The 22209-nt window shown below is 43.7% G+C and overlaps 1 protein-coding gene across 2 annotated transcripts in view; it reads left to right on the top strand.

Moving 5' to 3' along the window:
• Positions 1-875: 875 nt before the first annotated feature.
• The window catches only part of MAP3K3 (mitogen-activated protein kinase kinase kinase 3), a 42303-nt gene continuing 20969 nt past the window's right edge, over positions 876-22209 (top strand). For both annotated transcript variants that reach the window (XR_008849230.1, XM_056548205.1), the window contains exons 1-3: positions 876-1228; positions 5849-5970; positions 10735-10775. Coding sequence is in view for 1 of the 2 variants with exons in the window: in XM_056548205.1 (XP_056404180.1) it covers positions 1120-1228; positions 5849-5970; positions 10735-10775 (272 nt within the window). In the remaining variant the exon portion in view is untranslated. The remainder of the gene's footprint in view (positions 1229-5848; positions 5971-10734; positions 10776-22209) is intronic.

The raw sequence follows: 22209 nt of genomic DNA, 5'->3' as shown, positions 1-22209 counted from the left end.
TGCGAGTCGCCGCGCATGCGCGGTGTACCCTCACACTTTGCGGCTGCTCCCTTGGCTAGCCAAGAGCTGCCGAGATGTGCGAGTATACTGTGCATGCGCAGCGTCTCGCACATCGCAGTGTGTCCGCTTGTAGCGGCATATTACTGCTCTGAGCAGGCACATCTAAAGGCACCATGTAGCGGTCCTTCAGCGGCGGATCTGCAGCGTTAAATATGAGTGGGTTCACACATTAGTTCTACGGGATGGTAGTGTGCTAGACAGCAAATCCGCATGTGTTTTACTGCATCATATGAACTATGACACAGGTTCCCTTTGAAAACCATGGGGGAGATTGACCAAAACCTGTGTAGAGGAAGAGTGGAGCAGTTACCCAAAGCAACAAGCAGGTTCTTTTCATTTAAAAATGAAAGAAGCAATCTGTTGCTATGGGCAACTGCACCATTCTTCCACTACGAGATGTAGCTTGGGGGGCAAGTTATGCACAATACAAGCAGCTCCTGAAATGTGTATACAAATTTACTGGACTGGGTGCGGATTAACTGCTGTGGAAAATTTCCTGCACTTAGGCGGAGATTTAGGAGAACCTGTGTAGAGGAAGATTGGTGCAATTGCCCATAGCAACCAATCATATTGATTCTTCCATATTTTAGAGGACTTTTTTAAAAATGAAAGTAGTAATCTGGTTGCTATGGGCAACTGCACCACTCTTCCTCTACACAGGTTTTCATACATCTGAGTTTTTTTTTTCTTTTTATGCCTTTGGATTTCCGGCAGACAGCCCTTCTATTATACTAGCTCTGTAGACTGTGGTTGCTTTGCTGTCGCTATGGTAACACATGCGCCGCCCAGTGTCAGTGAAAGCTGTCATCGGAAACTCCGCCCCTTGGTTGCGCCGCGTTCCATCTGCGGTCCACTTAAAGAGGCGCTTCTCTATTGGCTGCTGATTGTCCCGCACTGGGATGATTGGCAGCTTTTCTGTCCTGTAGGAAGTATTACGGTGCGCATGCGTGAGGCCTTGGGAAGCTCGAAGACTGAGGACACCCGGATATGAGGTGACCCGGAGACGCCCGCGGGTATGACAGAATACCCGGAGAGAAGTTGGGGGAGTTTAGGCCTTTGATGTTGTCGTTGCGCAGAGCGTCTTTTGAAGACCTGGGAGCCCGGACTGAAGGCCCGAGGCACCGGGACGTGGACAAAGCCCGGGACGTCTCCCCCTGCAGCGCCATGGGTAAGTGCGGAGCTTCCTGGGCACTGAAGTCTGCAAACTCTGTGCCCACTGCTGTGTAGTGCCCAACATGCCTAGCCGCCGTGTACACTGTGCTCTGCCCGACATTATGTGCTGAGACCTGTGCCCTGCAGAGCATCACACCGCCCCAACCTGTGCCCTGCAGAGCATCACACCGCCCCAACCTGTGCCCTGCAGAGCATCACACCGCCCCAACCTGTGCCCTGCAGAGCATCACACCGCCCCAACCTGTGCCCTGCAGAGCATCACACCGCCCCAACCTGTGCCCCGCAGAGCATCACACCGCCCCAACCTGTGCCCCGCAGAGCATCACACCGCCCCAACCTGTGCTCTGCAGAGCATCACACCGCCCCAACCTGTGCCCTGCAGAGCATCACACCGCCCCAACCTGTGCCCTGCAGAGCATCACACCGCCCCAACCTGTGCCCTGCAGAGCATCACACCGCCCCAACCTGTGCCCTGCAGAGCATCACACCGCCCCAACCTGTGCCCTGCAGAGCATCACACCGCCCCAACCTGTGCCCTGCAGAGCATCACACCGCCCCAACCTGTGCCCTGCAGAGCATCACACCGCCCCAACCTGTGCCCTGCAGAACATCACTGTGCCCCGCAGAGCATCACACCGCCCCAACCTGTGCCCCGCAGAGCATCACACCGCCCCAACCTGTGCCCTGCAGAGCATCACACCGCCCCAACCTGTGCCCTGCAGAGCATCACACCGCCCCAGCCTGTGCCCCGCAGAGCATCACACCGCCCCTACCTGTGCCCCGCAGAGCATCACACCGCCCCAACCTGTGCCCCGCAGAGCATCACACCGCCCCAACCTGTGCCCTGCAGAGCATCACACCGCCCCAACCTGTGCCCTGCAGAGCATCACACCGCCCCAACCTGTGCCCTGCAGAGCATCACACCGCCCCAACCTGTGCCCTGCAGAGCATCACACCGCCCCAACCTGTGCCCTGCAGAGCATCACACCGCCCCAACCTGTGCCCTGCAGAGCATCACACCGCCCCAACCTGTGCCCTGCAGGGCATCAGACCGCCCCAACCTGTGCCCTGCAGGGCATCAGACCGCCCCAACCTGTGCCCTGCAGGGCATCAGACCGCCCCAACCTGTGCCCTGCAGGGCATCACACCGCCCCAGCCTGTGCCCCGCAGAGTGTCACGCCGCCCCCAGCCTGTGCCCCGCAGAGTGTCACGTCGCCCCCAGCCTGTGCCCCGCAGAGCGTCACGCCGCCCCTGTGTCTTGCTGAACACCATGCCTCCCCAACCTGTGCCCTGCAGAACATCACACCGCCCCAACCTGTGCCCTGCAGAACATCACACCGCCCCAGCCTGTGCCCCGCAGAGCGTCACGCCGCCCCCAGCCTGTGCCCCGCAGAGCGTCACGCCGCCCCTGTGTCTTGCTGAACACCATGCCTCCCCAACCTGCAAAATGGTGCCCAGTTAGGTGGCTCTTGACACTTTGGCTTTTGGATTACTTTTTTAGACCAGTATGGTTGTTGGCTTTGTATGATCTATGCAGCTTTAGGGCTTTTCTTTGTATAGAGCCTTAAGGCCCTGTTCACACTACGAAATTCTCGCCGATGAATTCCGCGAGCAGAGATTCCGTCTGGCGGCCGCCGCCGATCATGCAAGGGCCGTGGGGCAGTGAGCCGTCACCATTGACTGCTATGCAGTGCTCGCTGAATCCGCGCAAAGAATGAACATGCTCTTTCTTTGCACGGAACACTTTCAGCGGCGGAAATGTCCGCTGCTGAAATTCCGCAGTGTGAATGGTTCACACTAATGTTAAAGTTCACACCTCGGAATTCCGCCCGGAAATTCCGCGGCAATTCCGGAATGTGAACGGGGCCTAATAGGGCTGCCCTAGAGGTAGGTACCTCTATGCCTCCAACTTCATGTGAAGGCGCACATAGGTTTTTACTGAAGAAAATAGATCGGTATAAGATCGGCCTGAAAGGTCACAGATTATCGGTATCGGCCCTAAAAAAAACGATATCGGTCGATCCCTACTGTACATTGTAGATGAATACACTGGATATATCTCCTCTATACATTGTAGATGAATACACTGGATATATCTCCTCTATACATTGTAGATGAATACACTGGATATATCTCCTCTATACATTGTAGATGAATACACTGGATATATCTCCTCTATACATTGTAGATGAATACGCTGGATATATCTCCTCTATACATTGTAGATGAATACACTGGATATATCTCCTCTATACATTGTAGATGAATACACTGGATATATCTCCTCTATACATTGTAGATGACTACACTGGATATATCTTCTATACATTGTAGATGAATACACTGGATATATCTCCTCTATACATTGTAGATGAATACACTGGATATATCTCCTCTATACATTGTAGATGAATACACTGGATATATCTCCTCTATACATTGTAGATGAATACACTGGATATATCTCTTCTATACATTGTAGATGAATACACTGGATATATCTCTTCTATACATTGTAGATGAATACACTGGATATGTCTCCTCTATACATTGTAGATGAATACACTGGATATATCTCCTCTATACATTGTAGATGAATACACTGGATATATCTCTTCTATACATTGTAGATGAATACACTGGATATATCTCTTCTATACATTGTAGATGAATACGCTGGATATATCTCCTCTATACATTGTAGATGAATACGCTGGATATATCTCCTCTATACATTGTAGATGAATACGCTGGATATATCTCCTCTATACATTGTAGATGAATACGCTGGATATGTCTCCTCTATACATTGTAGATGAATACGCTGGATATGTCTCCTCTATACATTGTAGATGAATACGCTGGATATATCTCCTCTATATATTGTAGATGAATACGCTGGATATATCTCCTCTATACATTGTAGATGAATACGCTGGATATATCTCCTCTATACATTGTAGATGAATACACTGGATATGTCTCCTCTATACATTGTAGATGAATACGCTGGATATGTCTCCTCTATACATTGTAGATGAATACGCTGGATATATCTCCTCTATATATTGTAGATGAATACGCTGGATATATCTCCTCTATACATTGTAGATGAATACGCTGGATATATCTCCTCTATACATTGTAGATGAATACACTGGATATATCTCCTCTATACATTGTAGATGACTACACTGGATATATCTTCTATACATTGTAGATGAATACACTGGATATGTCTCCTCTATACATTGTAGATGAATACACTGGATATATCTCCTCTATACATTGTAGATGAATACGCTGGATATGTCTCCTCTATACATTGTAGATGAATACGCTGGATATGTCTCCTCTATACATTGTAGATGAATACGCTGGATATATCTCTTCTATACATTGTAGATGAATACGCTGGATATATCTCCTCTATACATTGTAGATGAATACGCTGGATATATCTCCTCTATACATTGTAGATGAATACGCTGGATATATCTCCTCTATACATTGTAGATGAATACGCTGGATATATCTCCTCTATACATTGTAGATGAATACGCTGGATATATCTCCTCTATACATTGTAGATGAATACGCTGGATATATCTCCTCTATACATTGTAGATGAATACGCTGGATATATCTCCTCTATATATTGTAGATGAATACGCTGGATATATCTCCTCTATACATTGTAGATGAATACGCTGGATATATCTCCTCTATACATTGTAGATGAATACGCTGGATATATCTCCTCTATACATTGTAGATGAATACGCTGGATATATCTCCTCTATACATTGTAGATGAATACGCTGGATATATCTCCTCTATACATTGTAGATGAATACGCTGGATATATCTCCTCTATACATTGTAGATGAATACGCTGGATATATCTCTTCTATACATTGTAGATGAATACGCTGGATATATCTCTTCTATACATTGTAGATCAATACGCTGGATATATCTCCTCTATACATTGTAGATGAATACGCTGGATATATCTCCTCTATACACTGTAGATGAATACACTGGATATATCTCCTCTATACATTGTAGATGAATACACTGGATATATCTCCTCTATACATTGTAGATGAATGCACTGGATATATCTCCTCTATACATTGTAGATGAATACACTGGATATATCTCCTCTATACATTGTAGATGAATACACTGGATATGTCTCCTACATTATGACTTTTTGAGTGAACATTAAAGGGCTACTCTGGCGATTTAAACCTATGCATAATCCACTCTGGGAGGAGGGGATAAGAAAAAAACAAACATCAAAAAAATAAACCCTTTTACCTTGCTCCTCCCGTTTCATCGCAATTACGGAACTATGTTCCTGGTGTCCAGCGCTTCCGGGTTTGGTGATGTCACACGGCCGCAGTAATGTCTGTGATTCCAATTGCGTTAACTCTGCCTTAAACACCTAGTCCTAAATTTCTTTGCTTTGGTCCAGACTTACAATCCACTACCTTTTTATCAGAGCATTTTACACATCATGGTTTAGTGTTCTAGGTTTTAGGTTGTTGGTAATTCCTGGTTATCATGTAGTTGTACCCATAATGCCTCCACTTTTGTTTTCATACAGATGAGCAGGAGGCTCTGAAGTCCATCATGAAGGACTTGGTTGCCCTTCAGATGGGAAGGCGACATCGAACCACGGGGATCGAGGGGGTAAAAACAAAGACCGGTAGTCTCCCCAATAAACAGGTGAGTGTCCTCTGTATTGACTGGATGAGTGGCTGTGTCTATGGGCCCTGTGGTACTCTTTCTGGAAAGAAAAGAAGTAATAAAATAAGAGCAGAGCAATATGTTGTGGTAATTCTGCCCCTGATAAAGTGCGTCAGGGGGGTTTCAGGCTAATTCTGGCGTGCTTCGTGAATGCAGGGCAGCACTTCTCCAGGAGAAGGGGGTATGTATTGATTTTAATACATACAAATTAGTGAATGCTAAGAGCAGCCTAACTTTAACACACAGAATTTTTATTTTTTTTTATAAACAGAGCATCACCACCAGCCCAGCATCATCCAATGAGGGAGTCTCTGTCCGCATTGGCCAATGTTAGCTGTTACTGATGGAGGACGCATCTGCCTCCTTATTGGATGAATGTGAGCTGGCGGTGATGCTCAGCTTGTTACGAATCATTTCTATGTGTAAGGGTACAGCTGTTCCCCTCTCAGGGGAAGTACTCCCTACACTAATGTTTCCCAACCAGAGTGCCTCCAGCTGTTGCAAAACTACATCTCCCAGCATGCACTCTGCATCCCTGTATACACCAGTACATGTATTCTGCAGGGGGACACTTGCCCAACCCTTCTCTCCTCTGACATCCAGAGTCTACATAGAGTTGAGAGGCCATTATACCTAGAGGTCAGGATTTCCAAGCCAGAATGCCTCTAGCTGTTGCAAAACTACATCTCCCAACATGCACTCTGCATCCCTGTATAGGCTGGCACATGTATTCTGCAGGGGGACACTTGCCCGACCCCTCTCTTCTCTGACATCCAGAGTCTACATAGAGTTGAAAGGCCATTGTACACACAGGTTAGGATTTCCCAACCAGGATGCCTCCAGCTGTTGCAAAACTACAGCTCCCAGTATGCCCGGACAGCCTTTGGCTGTCCGGGCATGCTGGGAGTTGTAATTATGCAATAGCTGCAAGCACCCTGGTTGGAATACACTGCCCTACACTTTTTAAAGAGGTTATCCAGGAAAAAACTTTTTTTTATATATATATATATCAACTGGCTTCAGAAAGTTAAACAGATTTGTAAATTACTTCTATTAAAAAAAATCGTAATCCTTTCAGTACTTATGAGCTTCGGAAGTTGAGTTGTTCTTTTCTGTCTAAGTGCTCTCTGATGACACGTGTCTTGGGAACCGCCCCAAGAGGTTTGCTATGGGGATTTGCTTCTAAACTGGGCGGTTCCCGAGATAGGTGTCATCAGAGAGCACTTAGACAGAAAAAACAACCTTTACTTCAGAAGCTCATAAGTACTGAAAGGATTAAGATTTTTTTTAATAGAAGTAATTTACAAATCTGTTTAACTTTCTGGAGCCAGTTGATATTTAAAAAAAAAATTTTCCCTGGATAACCCCTTTAAGCAACAGTCATAGTGTCATTAGTTCACCTCCAAAGTTGGTGACAGCTGCCCAAGAAATTCCTGTCCCCAACCGCTACCCCATGATAAAGTTCTGGAGTAATGGACAAAAATCCTAAAATGCAAATGATCTTTTTGGCGCCCATGGGGCGTTCCCTAGAAGCACTGTTGGGAGCGTTGGCCCTGTAACGCAGCCCTCTTCATAAACATTTTCTCTTCTCAGTCATGGTACAGGGCATTTTCCTTGCCCAGTACCATGAGCGCACATGCGCCTCTTCCCGAAAGTCACAGCACATATGGGCTGTGTGGTAGAAGGAGTAAAAAAACATTTGTGAAGTGGGGTGTCGCAGGACACGTGCGGGTGGGCAGAACAAATCACCAGAGGGCCCGAGTCCATCAAGAAGATCATAACAAGGTTAGTGCTGCTGCTGTCCATTTCCTTTTTAGATACAGGACTGAACACAGAAAGTGCTGTGTATAGAAGCTCTGCACTACTGGGAAGAAGTGCAACATTTTTCTTTATTGTGATGAAGTATAAGACGTTTTGAGATCATGCTAATATCTTCCTCAGACCTATAAGTCTTCTAAGTATTTATTTTTTATCACAGGAAACTGTTTAAGCCCTCGATTGTACCCCCTTCCTGTAATATGAGAATTGACAATATGTAGGAAAGTGTCCTACGCTCTCAAGAAACCCTTGTAAAATAAAGCATCGTATGAGTATTTAGTGCCAATCACTGAGACCACATCGTCACGGCAGAGCCAATATGGTATATTCTATGGGGCGGATTTATCAAAGTCCAGAGGAAACGTTGCTGAGTTGCCCAATCGCTTCGTTCATTTTTCAGAGGTCTTTTCAAAAATGAAAGAAGCAAATTGATTGGTTGCTATTTGTAACTCAGCAACTTTTCCCTTGAATAGGTTTTGATAAATCTCCCTTCAAACTTCGGTCTCTATGTCAGATTATATTATCTATATGTACACAATATAGTGAAGTTTAATCAAAACCTGTGGAAAATTGGACCAGTGACCCATAGCAACCAATCAGATTATTTTTTTAACAAGGCCTCTGAAAAATTAAAAGAAGCAATCCGATTGGTTGCTATGAGCAACCGGTTAACGTTTCCTGAACACAGGTTTTGGTAAAACTTTCCTCTACGCTTCTCTATACTGTATGTATGCCAACAAGTGTTTGTACCTACAGATATTTCTGCTACTAGTTACAAAAACAATGTGTCCTACATATATAGACATATTGGCCGACATTTATCGTTGCCTTTAGACAGTTTTTTGTGTCTAGAAAAGGCGCAAGCAGGGTTTATTTGCGCCTTTTTGTTTACACATTTCTTCTCGTTTTGAGTTGTAATCCACTGATTTTGGCAATACACATGGTATGGAAGGATTTTATGAACTGCGCCTTTTCACAAAAAAGCTCAAAGCCACTAAAAAGTCTCTAAACTACACCAGCTCAGACTTAGCTTAGCTTTTTGGTGTATGTGAAGAGATAAATTTCGGAAAATGTGACCGGCACAAAATGTATCAAATGCTCTGTGACCATTTAATATATGTGGTGCTCCTACACATTACCAGCACACACAAAAAGGTGTAGGAAAATGCTTCACTTACACCTACAATGATAAATGCTTCACTTACACCTACAATGATAAATGCTTCACTTACACCTACAATGATAAATGCTTCACTCACACCTACAATGATAAATGCTTCACTTACACTACAATGATAAATGCTTCACTCACACCTACAATGATAAATGCTTCACTTACACTACAATGATAAATGCCGGCCATTGTGCATGCATATAGTGGAATGTTTTTGCAGCCTGGATGATATAGTCTGGCGGGGAGGCTATAGTATAACATGTTCAGAAGCACATTAGCTTGTGGTTTAATGGCAGTCAGGTCTAATTAGTTTTTTTTATCCGCTATTATGAATATCAGCAACTTACTAATATAATGTTATTAGCCATAGTGCAGAGATCTGCTAATATCAGAGCTCCAGTCCCTGCTCCCCCTTACTTTCTGTTTGCTCAGGACAAGCCCATCAATATGAACAGTGGAGCTTATAAAACTGCTCATTTTAAGGGCAGCAGGAAGAATTTTATACAATAATAATACAACAGTGTTCCTGTTATGAAGAAAACTACTGTGACTGAGAGAGGCTTTCTTCTGCCTTAAAATGTAATGAGCAGTAATATGAGCTCCCCCCTCTATATTACTGGTCTCTTTCTGAGCAGACACAAAGGGGGTGAGAGAGCAAGGATGGGTGCATTGAGTGCTCAACCTGAGTATAGTTATAGATATAGAGTGTGAGTGACCCTGTTTCTAACGCTTCTTACGGAGTGAAAATCTGTGCAGCCATTCAGGAGATATTCATCTTGTTGCTAGTATGTCAATTTCTTTTTTAAAGGGGTACTCTACCGGAAAACTTTTTTATTTATTTATTTATTTTTTAAATCAACTGGTGCCAGAAAGTTAAACAGAATTGTAAATTATACTTATCAGCTGCTGTTATGATCCACAGGAAGTTCTTTTTTTTTTTTTTGCATTTCCTTTCGGCCTGACAACAGTGCTCTCTGCTGACACCTCTGTCTATTTTAGGAACTGTCCAGAGCAGGAGAGGATTTCTATGGGGATTTGCTTCTACTCTGGACAGTTCCTGACATGGACAGAGGTGTCAGCAGAGAGCACTGTGGTCAGGCAGAAAGGAAATTGAAAAAGAAAAAAACTTCCTGTGGATCATAACTGCAGCTGATAAGTACTGGTTGGATTAGGTTTTTTCAGTGCTTTTTCCTGCCCATTCTAGCAATAGTCCCAGCCCCACCTTATGCTTATACACCCCCCCCCCCCCTTTTTCATGGATTTAAAGGGGCGGAGTTATTCACATAAGTAAACAAGGCTATTGGCAGAAGGGATGGGAGACGGCATTGCACATACACCAGCAGTCGCCTTCTGTGCAGATAAGAAGAAATTACCATATTAGCGACAACATGAATATCCCTTGAATGGCTGCACCGCTGTTCACCTTGTAAGTTTTCTTTTAAAGAAGCAGCTGTGTTGATATTATCATAAAATCACTTGGCTCATTGGTTACATTTCAGCCCCTCCTCTTCATTACTAGACTGGAGAGAGGGGCTCTACATGATGATCTATTCATTTGATTGGCTGCTGTGTAATACCAAATATTGCCTGTAGTGGCCGCTGCAGTACAGTCATCAGCAGGTTCGCTTGGCGAATACTGCTGGCTATTGGGGGATGTCTGCACATTGACCTACGATAGGGGCACCTACCTATTGTAACCATAAACTACAGGCCCAAGTATATGTCATAATTTATATTTGTTCTCCTCATAGAATGACGTGAGGATAAAGTTTGAACACAGCGGGGAGAGGCGGTGAGTAACATTTCTTTATTACAGAACTGGATCCTTGACTATGCATTGACACAGAAATAGAAACACAGGAGTTATCCTTAGTTTTCTAATGTATACAAGTAATGTTTGTGAGTTAGATAATGTCACATTTTATAGGGGTACTCTGCTGGAAAACATATATATATATATATATATATATATATATTATTTTTTTTAAATCAACTGGTGCCAGAAAGTTATACAGATTTGTAAATTACCTCTATTTAAAAATCTTAATCATTCCAGTACTTATCAGCTGCTGTATGCTCCACAGGAGGTTCTTTTCTTTTTGAATTTCCTTTCTGTCTGACCACAGTGCTCTCTGCTGACACCTCTGTCTATGTCAGGAACTGTCCAGACTAGGAGCAAATCCCCATAGCAAACATCTCCTGCTCTGGACAGTTCCTAAACAGAGGTGTCAGCAGAGAGCACTGTGGTCAGACAGAAAGGAAATTCAAAAAGAAAATAACTTCTTGTGTAGCATACAGCAGCTCATAAGTACTGGAAGGATTAAGATTTTTAAATAGAAGTAATTTACAAATCTGTTTAACTTTCTGTCACCAGTTGATTTAAAAATAAAAATAAAATATTTCTACCAGAGTACCCCTTTTAAGTGTTTTATGAATGCACTTTTGCCTCTGTACTGCAGACTCAGGCCCTGCCCTAATGACATCTGTCAATTTGAGCATTAAACCCCGGTCAGGCATAATACGCCTGTGTGAAACCAGCCGTAGGCAGATTTGCCATTCAGTGTCCTTAGTGTCATTTCCTGTGACAAGTTTTTTTTTTTTTTTTCCCCCCATATTTATTTTACTGTGTTGCATATTTTAGACGGAGTATCCTAGTGTTGGTTTGAATAATGCAGCAGAATCCCATTGAAAACAATTAGAGGCTGATGTACTAAATTTTCTGAGCACAGTGTAGGTCGGAAATTCCATAGCTTGAATGTACCCTCAGAGTATGCTCAAACATACATATTCCTCAGCAGATTTTCTGCTGTGTACCCTTAGGCTATGTTCACACCACGTTTTTGCAATACAGTTCCCGTATCAGGTTTTTGATTTAAAAAAACAAACAAAAAAAAAACGGATTCTTCAAAATCCGACTAAACTGTATCCAAACGTGTGTACAAATTTTGATCCACAAAATTTATGTCCGGTTGCATCCGATTTTTAAGAAAGAAATATACGTTTTTTTACTTTTCATTCCGTTATGAATAAAGTTTCACTTGTTTGATTGAAATCCCCCCCCCCCCCAAAAAAAAAAACTGTGCAAAGTCAAATCAAATACCTTATAGTGCAAACCGGATGGAAACGTACGCACATATGGTTCTATACGGTTCCCATTGACTCCATTGTTTAAAAAAAATATATATATATGTTTCAATTCGGTTTTTCACCCGGACCAAAAACCGTGGTAGGCTATGGTTTTGGGTACAGGTAGAAAACTGACAAAACGGTACAGGATGCAAAACAGACACAACCTGATGCACCATTTGGCATACGGTTTTCAATACAGCTCAGTACGGTTTTCAAATTGGAAACGTATACGGGAACTGTATTGCAAAAACGTGGTGTGAACCCATCCTTAGAGTAGATGAGGAAGAACCTCTCCATTGAAATGCAGTCAGCTGGCATGCTTGTTAGGCTGGGTTCACATCACGTTTTTGCCATACTCTTTTCAATCCGTTTTTCTAAAGAAAACCGTATGGAAAAAAAACGGATGGAACAGTATGGAAAAAAGTAAACCATATGCGTCTTTAAACAGTATACTGTTTTTAAAAGTGCATACAGTTCCCTCAGTTTTTATAGAAAAAAAACCCATACGTTTTTGTAAATTTTGTCCATTTTTAATGGGAGGGGTCTTGGGTGGGGACTTTAGGATTCAAATGCGCATGTGCAAAGTAAATACGTATACGTTTTTCCCGTATGGAACCGTATACATGTGCGTTTCCCATTGACGTCCATGTTAAAAAAAAACGTATGCGGTTGCAGTACGGTTTTTAAACCGGAGACAAAATCGTGGTCAACCACGGTTTTGACTCCGGTTTAAAAACTGTACTGCAACCGCATACGTTCTTTTTAACATGGACGTCAATGGGAAACGCACATGTATACGGTTCCATATGGGAAAAACATATACGTATTTACTTTGCACATTTCAATCCTAAAGTCCCCACCCAAGACCCCTCCCATTAAAAATGGACAAAATTTTCTAAAACTTATGGGTTTTTTTTTCTATAAAAACTGACGGAACTGTATGCACTTTTAAAAGCAGTATACTGTTTAAAAATGCATACTGTTTACTTTTCCCATACTGTTCCATCCGTTTTTTTTTTTGCCGTACGGTTTTCTTTAGAAAAACGGATTGAAAACAGTATGGCAAAAATGTAATGTGAACCCAGCCTTATAGAAGAGGATTTCTGGTCTGTGGCTCTCACAGGTATATCAGAGGTGGAGCCCCAGAGACATATCAGAGGAGGTCTACCAACTCTAGTTTTATAGACTTATCTGTGGAGCACAGCTGTCCAATATCTCCACGGGTCTGAATAATTTCACAGTGAATGAGTCCGGTGCCCTGGGATTAAAGGAGTACTCCGGTGTAAATTTTTTTTTTTTTTTTTTTAAATCAACTGGTGCCAGAAAGTTAAACAGATTTGTAAATTACTTCTATTAAAAAAATCTTAATCCTTCCAGTACTTATTAGCTGCTGAATACTACAGAGGAAATTATTTTCTTGTTGGAACACAGATGACATCATGACCACAGTGCTCTCTGCTGACATCTCTGTCCATTTTAGGGACTTTCCAGAGCAACATATGTTTTCTATGGGGATTTTCTCCTACTCTGGACTGTTCCTAAAATGGACAGAGATGTCAGCAGAGAGCACTGTGGTCGTGATTCAGCAGAGAGCTCTGTGTTCCAAAAAGAAAAGAATTTCCTCTGTAGTATTCAGCAGCTAATAAGTACTGGAAGGATGAAGATTTTTTTTTTAATAGAAGTAATTTACAAATCTGTTTAACTTTCTGGCATCAGTTGATTAAAAAAAATAATAATAATTTCCACCGGAGTACCCCTTTTAATATCTAGATCAGGGTTTCCCAACCAGGGTGCCTCCGGCCGTTGCAAAACTACAACTTCCTGCATGCTGGGACAGCCTTCGGCTGTCCCGGCATGCAGGAAATTGTAGTTTTGCAACAGCTGGAGGCACCCTGGTTGGGAAACACTGATTTAGGGTATTGTCATCAGGTACAACCAATTTTCAGTGAGAATGAAGGCGTTTGATACACTATACAAGATGTCCTGCCACTGCTGATTCGTAATGTAACCAACACCCGCAGACCACTTAGTCTGTATAAACAACAACAAAGACGTGGTCTCAAATGGCTGGAGGTGCTACACCCCAAATTCAGTTGTGCATTTATACTGGGGGAGCAGATCCTGCCCTTGTAGTCCGTTGCTAGGGGCGATCCCCAGCATAAGAATGCATACAATGGAGGATGCCTGCAGCGGACTACAAGTGCCACAATAGAATCCTACACCAGATAAACGGTGTGGATGTGTAACAAGAAGAATAATACAGGAATTTAGGTGCACTATGTGGTAGATGTAAACAATGACAATGACTTTCCCTCAACTCTGATGTTATAATTGAGACATTAGCCAGTATATCCTTGTATGAAGGACATACCTGAGCCCGCACACCAACGCCAAGGTTTCTCAAGGATATACTGGCGAATGTCTCAATTTTAACATCAGTGTTGAGGGATAGTCATTGTCATTGTTTACATCTACTAGAGATCTTACAGTAAATTCAATTCGTCACAAACTTCTCGGCTTAGCAGTTGATGACTTATCCTGCATAAATGAGTTCATCTTTCAGGTGCTCCGGTGGGCTGGAAAAGGTGGATACAGTCCTAGGAGACTCTTTCCTAGGACTGTATCCACCTTTTCCAGCCCACCGGAGCACCTGAAAGCTGAACTAATTTATGCAGGATAAGTCATCAACTGCCGAGCCGAGAAGTTTGTGACGAATCGAATTTACTGTAAGTTCGCTCATCTCTAACATCTACCACAGTAGTGCACATAAATTCCTGTATTACACTTAGTCTATAGCAAGGGGGGGATCCTTATTAGAGATGAGTGAACTTACAGTAAATTTGATTCGTCACGAACTTCTCAGCTCGGCGGCTGCTGACTTTTCCTGCATAAATTAGTTCAGCTTTCCGGTTCTCCGGTGGGCTGGAAAAGGGGGATACAGTCCTAGGAAAGAGTCTCCTAGGACTGTATCCACCTTTTCCAGCCCACGGGAGCACCAGAAAGCTGAACTAATTTATGCAGGAAAAGTCAGCAACCGCCGAGCTGAGAAGTTCGTGACGAATCGAATTTACTGTAAGTTTGCTCATCTCTAATCCTTATCATCTAAGGCTGGGTTCACACTACGTTTTCTCCCATACGGGAGCGCATACGGCAGGGGGGAGCTAAAACCTTGCGCTACCGTATGCCTTCGTATGCGCTCCCGTATGTCATTCATTTTCGGTCCGGTCGGCTCATTTTTGCGCCGTATGCGCTTTTACAACCGGACCTAAAACTGTGGTAAACCACGGTTTTAGGTCCGGTTGTAAAAGCGCATGCGGCGCAAAAATGAGCCGACCGGACCGAACGTTTCACTCCGGCCGGCTCATTGAAATGAATGATATACGGGAGCACATACGAAGGTATACGGGAGCGCGAGGTTTTAGCTCCCCCCTGCCGTATGCGCTCCCGTATGGGGGAAAACGTAGTGTGAACCCACCCTAAAGCGGGGGTCTCAAACTGGCGGCCCTCCAGATGTTGCAAAACTTCAACTCCCAGCATGCCCGGACATGCCAAGACAGGTATTTGCTGCAGCTAATGGCTGTCGGGAATGCTGGGAGTTGAAGTTTTGCAACATCTGGAGGGCCGCCAGTTTGAGACCCCTGATCTAAAGGGTTAATGTAATGATGTGAAATAACATCTGTCGTAGACCCCCTGTGCCACCTTGCTCTGCAGCTTTCTAATATACTTTGTGTTCCAATTCCATAGTATATATAGGATCTCAGGACCGTTTTTTTCCCTTAATGTATAGTTGACCTACGCACATAGCATGTCACAGTGTATCAAAGCAATATATAATCTGGACAGGATTCAGTCTCCGCCCACTGCTTCTATTCACTGTCACAAGCAAAGATCTTGTAAATGAAATACCATTGGATTGTTGTATTGTCCTTGGATCACGAAGTATACTACAGTAATCTTTAATGCACTATGATTCAGTTGTATTTTACTAAACCCTCACAACTCAGACAACCCCTTAAACTTCCCTGTCTTCAACGTCTTTGTTGAGAGAAGATTAGTATATTAGTTTTATTAATCTAGGGTCCTATTAAAGATCACTCTCTTGGGCCTCTGTGTCATGGACCTCACCAATGGACCTGTACTTGGCGCAACACAGCCTGTTAGTTCTGCCAGGACTGTTCGTTTCTATCTATGCACATTATTTTTACCAGTTTTCCTTGGCGTACATCATGTGCACTTTCCCCACATTTATAGAAACATAGAATGTGTCGGCAGATAAGACCCATTTGGCCCATCTAGTCTGCCCAATACTCTGAATACTATGAATAGTCCCGGGCCCTATCTTATATGAAGGATAGCCTTATACTTATCCCATGCATGTTTAAACTCCTTCACTGTATTTGCAGCGACCACTTCTGCAGGAAGGCTATTCCATGCATCCACTACTCTCTCAGTAAAGTAATACTTCCTGATATTACAGTATAAACCTTTGCCCCTCTAATTTAAAACTATGTCCTCTTGTGGTAGTTTTTCTTCTTTTAAATATCTTCTCCTCCTTTACCGTGTTGATTCCCTTTATGTAATTAAAAGTCTCTATCATATCCCTTCTGTCTCTTCTTTCTTCTTTACATGTTAAGGTCCTTTAATCTTTCCTGGTAAGTTTTATCCTGCAATCCATGTACTAGTTTAGTATCTTCTCTGAACTCTCTCTAGAGTATCTATATCCTTCTGGAGATACGGCCTCCAGTACTGCGCACAATACTCCAAGTGAGGTCTCACCAGTGTTCTGTACAGCGGCATGAGCACTTCTCTCTCTACTGCTTATACCTCTCCCTATACATCCAAGCATTCTGCTAGTGTTTCCTGCTGCTCTGTTACATCTATTACATTGTCTTCCTACCTTTTAAGTCTTCTGAAATAATTATTGCTAAATCCCTCTCCTCAGATAATGAGGTCAGGACTGTGTCAAATATTTTATACTCTGCCCGAGGGTTTTTACGCCCCAGGTGCATTATCTTGCACTTATCCACATTAAATTTCAGTTGCCAGAGTTCTGACCATTCTTCTAGTTTTCCTAAATCATTTTCCATTTGGCGGATCCCTCCAGGAACATCAACCCTGTTACATATCTTTGTGTTATCAGCAAAAAAAAAGAGCAAAATAGCCAATATGTAGACATGTTTCTGGACTGGTGAGTGTTTGTATGAAAAATGTGCGCCAATCTTAAAAGGTCACAGTTGATAAATCAACTACCACTGCAAAAAGATAACCCCTCTCTATTCAAGTTGTTTACTTGAATGAGGGTAAATGAGCTGTGCAATTTTTTTATTTTATTTTTTTATCCCACTGCACAAGAATTTGTGTCAATTTACCACCAGCAAATCTGGGTAAAACCAATGATAAACTCCCCCCCCCTTATGTCTGTAGGACTTTAAAGGGGTATTCCAGGGAAATGTTTTTATTTTTTTTATTTTCATATCAACTGGCTCCAGAAAGTTAAACAGATTTGAAAAATTTCTATAAAAAAAAAAATCTTAATCCTCCCAGTACTTCTCAATTGCTGAAGTTGAGTTGTTCTTTTCAGTCTGACCACAGTGCTCTCTGCTGACACCTCTGTCCATGTCAGGAACTGTCCAGAGCAGAAGAGATTTGCTGTGGGGATTTGCTCCTACTCTGGACAGTTCCTGAGACAGACAGTGGTGTCAGCAGAGAGCACTGTGGTCAGACTGAAAAGAACTCAACTTCAGCAGCTGATAAGTACTGGAAGGATTCAGATCTTTTAATACAGTGACCTCCCAACCTACGATGGCCCCGACATATGATCAAATCGACATATGATGGTTTTTTATGTCGGGGCCATCGCATTAGTGCTATCCGGCAGCGCAGAATGCTTAAGCTGCTGTCGGATGGCAGCTTAAAGTTCCCCGTGTGGTGCGGTAAGTATTACTTACCCCTCCACGATGCTCCAGGGTGCCCTCCGGGTCCAGCGCTGGTCTTCCGGTGTCTTCTCGGCCCCCTCCGATGACGTCAATACGCTGCTGCGCACGTCATCCAATAGGAATGGCGTACGCAGCGGTGTAATGACGTCGCTACGCAGGCCCAGTAAGGCCTTGCGGAAGACAGTGGAGGACCGGAGAAGACAGCGGAGGACCGGAGAAGACCAGGAGGGCCCAGCGGAGGCCCGGGATCACCATCGGGAGCGGCGGGGACAGGTGAGTACAGCTTCCTATACTTTACATTGCACGAATCCCTCAACATACGATGGATTCGACAAACGATGGCTCGTTTGGAGCGAATTACCATCGTATGTTGAGGGACCACTGTATAAGTAATTTATAAATCTGTTTAACTTTCTGGAGCCAATTGGTATAAAAAGAATTGTTTTTCACTGGAATACCCCTTTAAATGCCATATTCAACAATTGTAGAGCAGTTTCTTCCTGTCCCTTCAGGTTTCAGTCTACCGGAAGGTATCTGATCAGCTCTGTGTATGACTGTAGGCTGCACCGTGTGGGGTCTTCCATCCTTTCTTTAGATTTAATTGCTTCCCCCGTGTTAACACTTGCAAGCTGCGGTGATGTTGTCATTTGGTAAATTATAATTTTATAGATGTCTGGCCCAGCAATGTCCGCAGCCCCATCAATGGCCTGATTGTGAACCGGCCCTGGCTCCTTCAGATCCCTATCCTGAGTTTCCCTCGTCTTAAGGGTCTCTCATTTACAGACAGGAGCCTGGAAATATCCTGGCGGCTGCCAGATCTGACCACAGCTATGTGTACGACCGTCTGGGGGGCTGAGCAGCCAGAATTTACAGGCAGTGGGATTGCGCTTAGTACCGACTGAGATCAAGCCCCGAGGAGCCAGCATAACGCTTCCTACCCAGAGGTACAAGGTTCAGCCGACTATTAGCGAACACTGGCGCGCTCTGTACCCCGCTTGGTGCTGGATATTCCAGGAATGTCCCTTGTGGTTTCCTCTCCTTCTAGAGAAACGTATCTGTTAACAAGCTCCAGAGCTGACAGCCCGTGAATAGGATTCAGATAAAAGTCCTAGAGAGCTGCCAATAGTGCTCTGGCCGAAAATGGAGAATGCCAGCGGCTGCTCCAGATCCAGAAACCATTAGACGCTCTGCAGCTCCGTCTTATTTCCCACAGAAGTAGCCAGGGAGGAGGAACTTGGGTCATTGCTAACGATAAAAAAAATTGTGCAAATGACCGCAAAATCATCAGTTAAAGAGACACTAACCCTCATTTTGATCTGTGAACTTTGTAAGGCAGTGTTTCCTATCCAGTGTGCCTCCAGCTGTTGCAAAACGACAACTCCCAGCATGCCCGGACAGCCGAAGGCTGTCCGGGCATGCTGGGAGTTGTCGTTTTGCAACAGCTGGAGGCACATTGGATAGAAGCACTGGTATAAGGGATGGCAAGATATTGCTCCCTGATATCAGCCATTGACTCTCTTGGTCTTAGAACCTACAAAACCGCTCAATAATTCACCGTACACTGTCCGGATATTGACCCTGGTGTCTCGTGGAACTTTGGCAACATGGAGTACTTACCGCATAGAACTGTGCTCTATAGATTGTATCTCTACTGCAGTAGTGTAATTCCAACCCGTTTTATCTGTGTCCCCTCTCTCTGGAATTTCCTGCCTAGTGCCAGGGGCATTGTATGCAAATAGGATCCTGCAGGCCATTTAAGAAACCTGGTGCCGGGTGCAGGAGATTGGCATTACAGGTGCCATGTGGGTGTATGATCACCTGGAGGAGTCTTTTATTTAATAGGGTTAGGTAATCTTGTACTGGGTAACGTCAGGAAGTGACAAATTGGTATAATAATGCTCCATCACTGTGTTCAATCATTTTATTTTCTATTTTGCGTTAAATTGATCAATTTCTGGCCTTAAAGGGGTACTCCGCCCCTAGACATCTTATCCCCTATCCAAAGGATAGGGGATAAGATGTCTGATCGAAGGGGGTCCCGCCGCTGGGGACCCCCATCATCTAAATGCTGCACCCGGCGTTCATTTAGAACATCAGGGGCAGTGCCTGAGGCTCATGAGGTCACGGCTACGCCCATTCAATGCAAGTCTATGGGAGGGGGCATGACGGCCATCAAATCCCCCTCCCATAGACTTACATTGAGGGGGCGTGGCCGTGACGTCACAAGCCCCCGCCCCGCATCGCCAGTCTTCCAGCACGAACCAAAGTTCGCTCTGTGCACCGGATGTCTGGGATTGCATGGGGTCCCCAGCGGCGGGACCCCCGCGATCAGACATCTTGTTCTCTATCCTTTTGGATAAGGGATAAGATGTCTTGGGGCAGAGTACCCCTTTAAACTCTTAAATGATTTTCTAATACTAAATTGCATGTCATTACAGTGATCCCTCAAATTACAATGGCCTCAACTTACAATAGTTTCAACATACAATGGTCTTTTCTGGACCATTGTAACTTGAAACCAGACTCAACATACAATGTACAGACAGTCCAGATCTGTGAAACGTGTCAATGGCCGGAAGAACCGACCAATCAGAATGGGCATTCACTGGTAAAACTCCTGTATTACTGAAGTGCATGCACTGAATTCCTGTCTGGTAGCGCCCCCTACAGTACAGGGAAGTATTACATGTTGTGTACTACAATTTACCTGTGCCAGGGTTAGATTTAACTTTTTTGGGACACTGTGTACTGTACAGGACCCCCCAGAAGGTCCTGTCCTCTACATAGACAGTGATTTACAGCTCCCAGCAGATCTTTCTTACTTTTATATGTAAGGATTTGCTTTTTCTGTATTAGTTATCTTCTTACTTTTCTTTAATCCTCACTTTTTCGGATGACATTTTGGTGATTTCAGAACCAATTACCAGGTTTCCATAGAGTTTTGGTCTCAACATACAATGGTTTCAACATACAATGGTCGTCCTGCAACCGATTAATATTGTAACCTGAGGGACCACTGTATAGTACAGAAAAGTAATATTCAGAGAGGAATAGTTATAGTACTAGATCAGTGTTTCCCAACCAGTGTGCCTCCAGCTGTTGCAAAACTACAACTCCCAGCATGCCCGGACAGCCAACGGCTGTCCGGGCATGCTGGGAGTTGTAGTTTTACAACAGCTGGAGGCACACTGGTTGGGAAACACTGTACTAGATGGCCCGCAGTCATGTTGACACCTACAGGCGGTTTGTAGTAGTACACTGACATTTGTTACTCCACATGACTGGGTTTTATGGGAACACTATGGGGGAGACTTATCAAAACTTGTACAGAGGAAAAGTTCACCAGTTGCCCATAGCAACCAATCAGATCGTCTTTTCATAAATGAAAGAAGCAATCTGGTTGGTTGCTTTTTTTTCGGTCGACTTCCACACAGACTGCATTGCCATCAATTAGGACAGTGCTTGTCCGTGCGGTCCTGCCGCCTCTGCCCAAAATTTCTCCAGGTGGATATTCCATAGTGTGAATGGGCCCTTATGGTAGCAGTTAAGTGGATGAGATAAAAAAAATAAAATAAATTATGATGATAATAAAACCCACAGAACTTCAATATGGATGTGTACGTATTGATTTTCTCCATTGTCTTCAGTGCGAAAGCCAAAAACTCCTATAGATGAGAGAAACTGTGGATCCGCAGAAATATTCACAGGGGCAGATTTTTACACGTAAATTAATTTTAATTAAATTTACATCATATGCACCATTTGGACAGATTTGCTGCTTCCTAAAAATTCAGTAAAGAAATTCTTCTAAGGGAAACCATATAAATGTATCATAAATAAATAATTAGTGTTTTCTTCAAGACCTCCTTATACCCTCATGTCTATTAATTTTCCTGTGAACTCCTGGGTATTGGTAAAACAAAGTGAAAAAAATGACCATATTTTTCTCTAGATAAAAAATGTATAAATTCACATATACAATACATCATAAAAATTGTCGCAAAGATCATAAAAATTGTCGCAAAGAGAATCCCAAAGCAGAATAGGTCTAGAACACGTGTAAACACTGAATGAGATTGCTTAGATTCCTTCCTGTGTCACAGTCATTAGTGTCCCCTCATATCTCACCGTGTCACAATAATCAGTGCCCTCTCATCTCCC

This window comes from Hyla sarda, chromosome 12 (assembly GCF_029499605.1).
Source record: "Hyla sarda isolate aHylSar1 chromosome 12, aHylSar1.hap1, whole genome shotgun sequence".
Classification (NCBI taxonomy): domain Eukaryota; kingdom Metazoa; phylum Chordata; class Amphibia; order Anura; family Hylidae; genus Hyla; species Hyla sarda.
The sequence above is the reverse complement of the archived record's forward strand: the minus strand, read 5'-3'. Positions and strand labels throughout refer to the sequence as shown.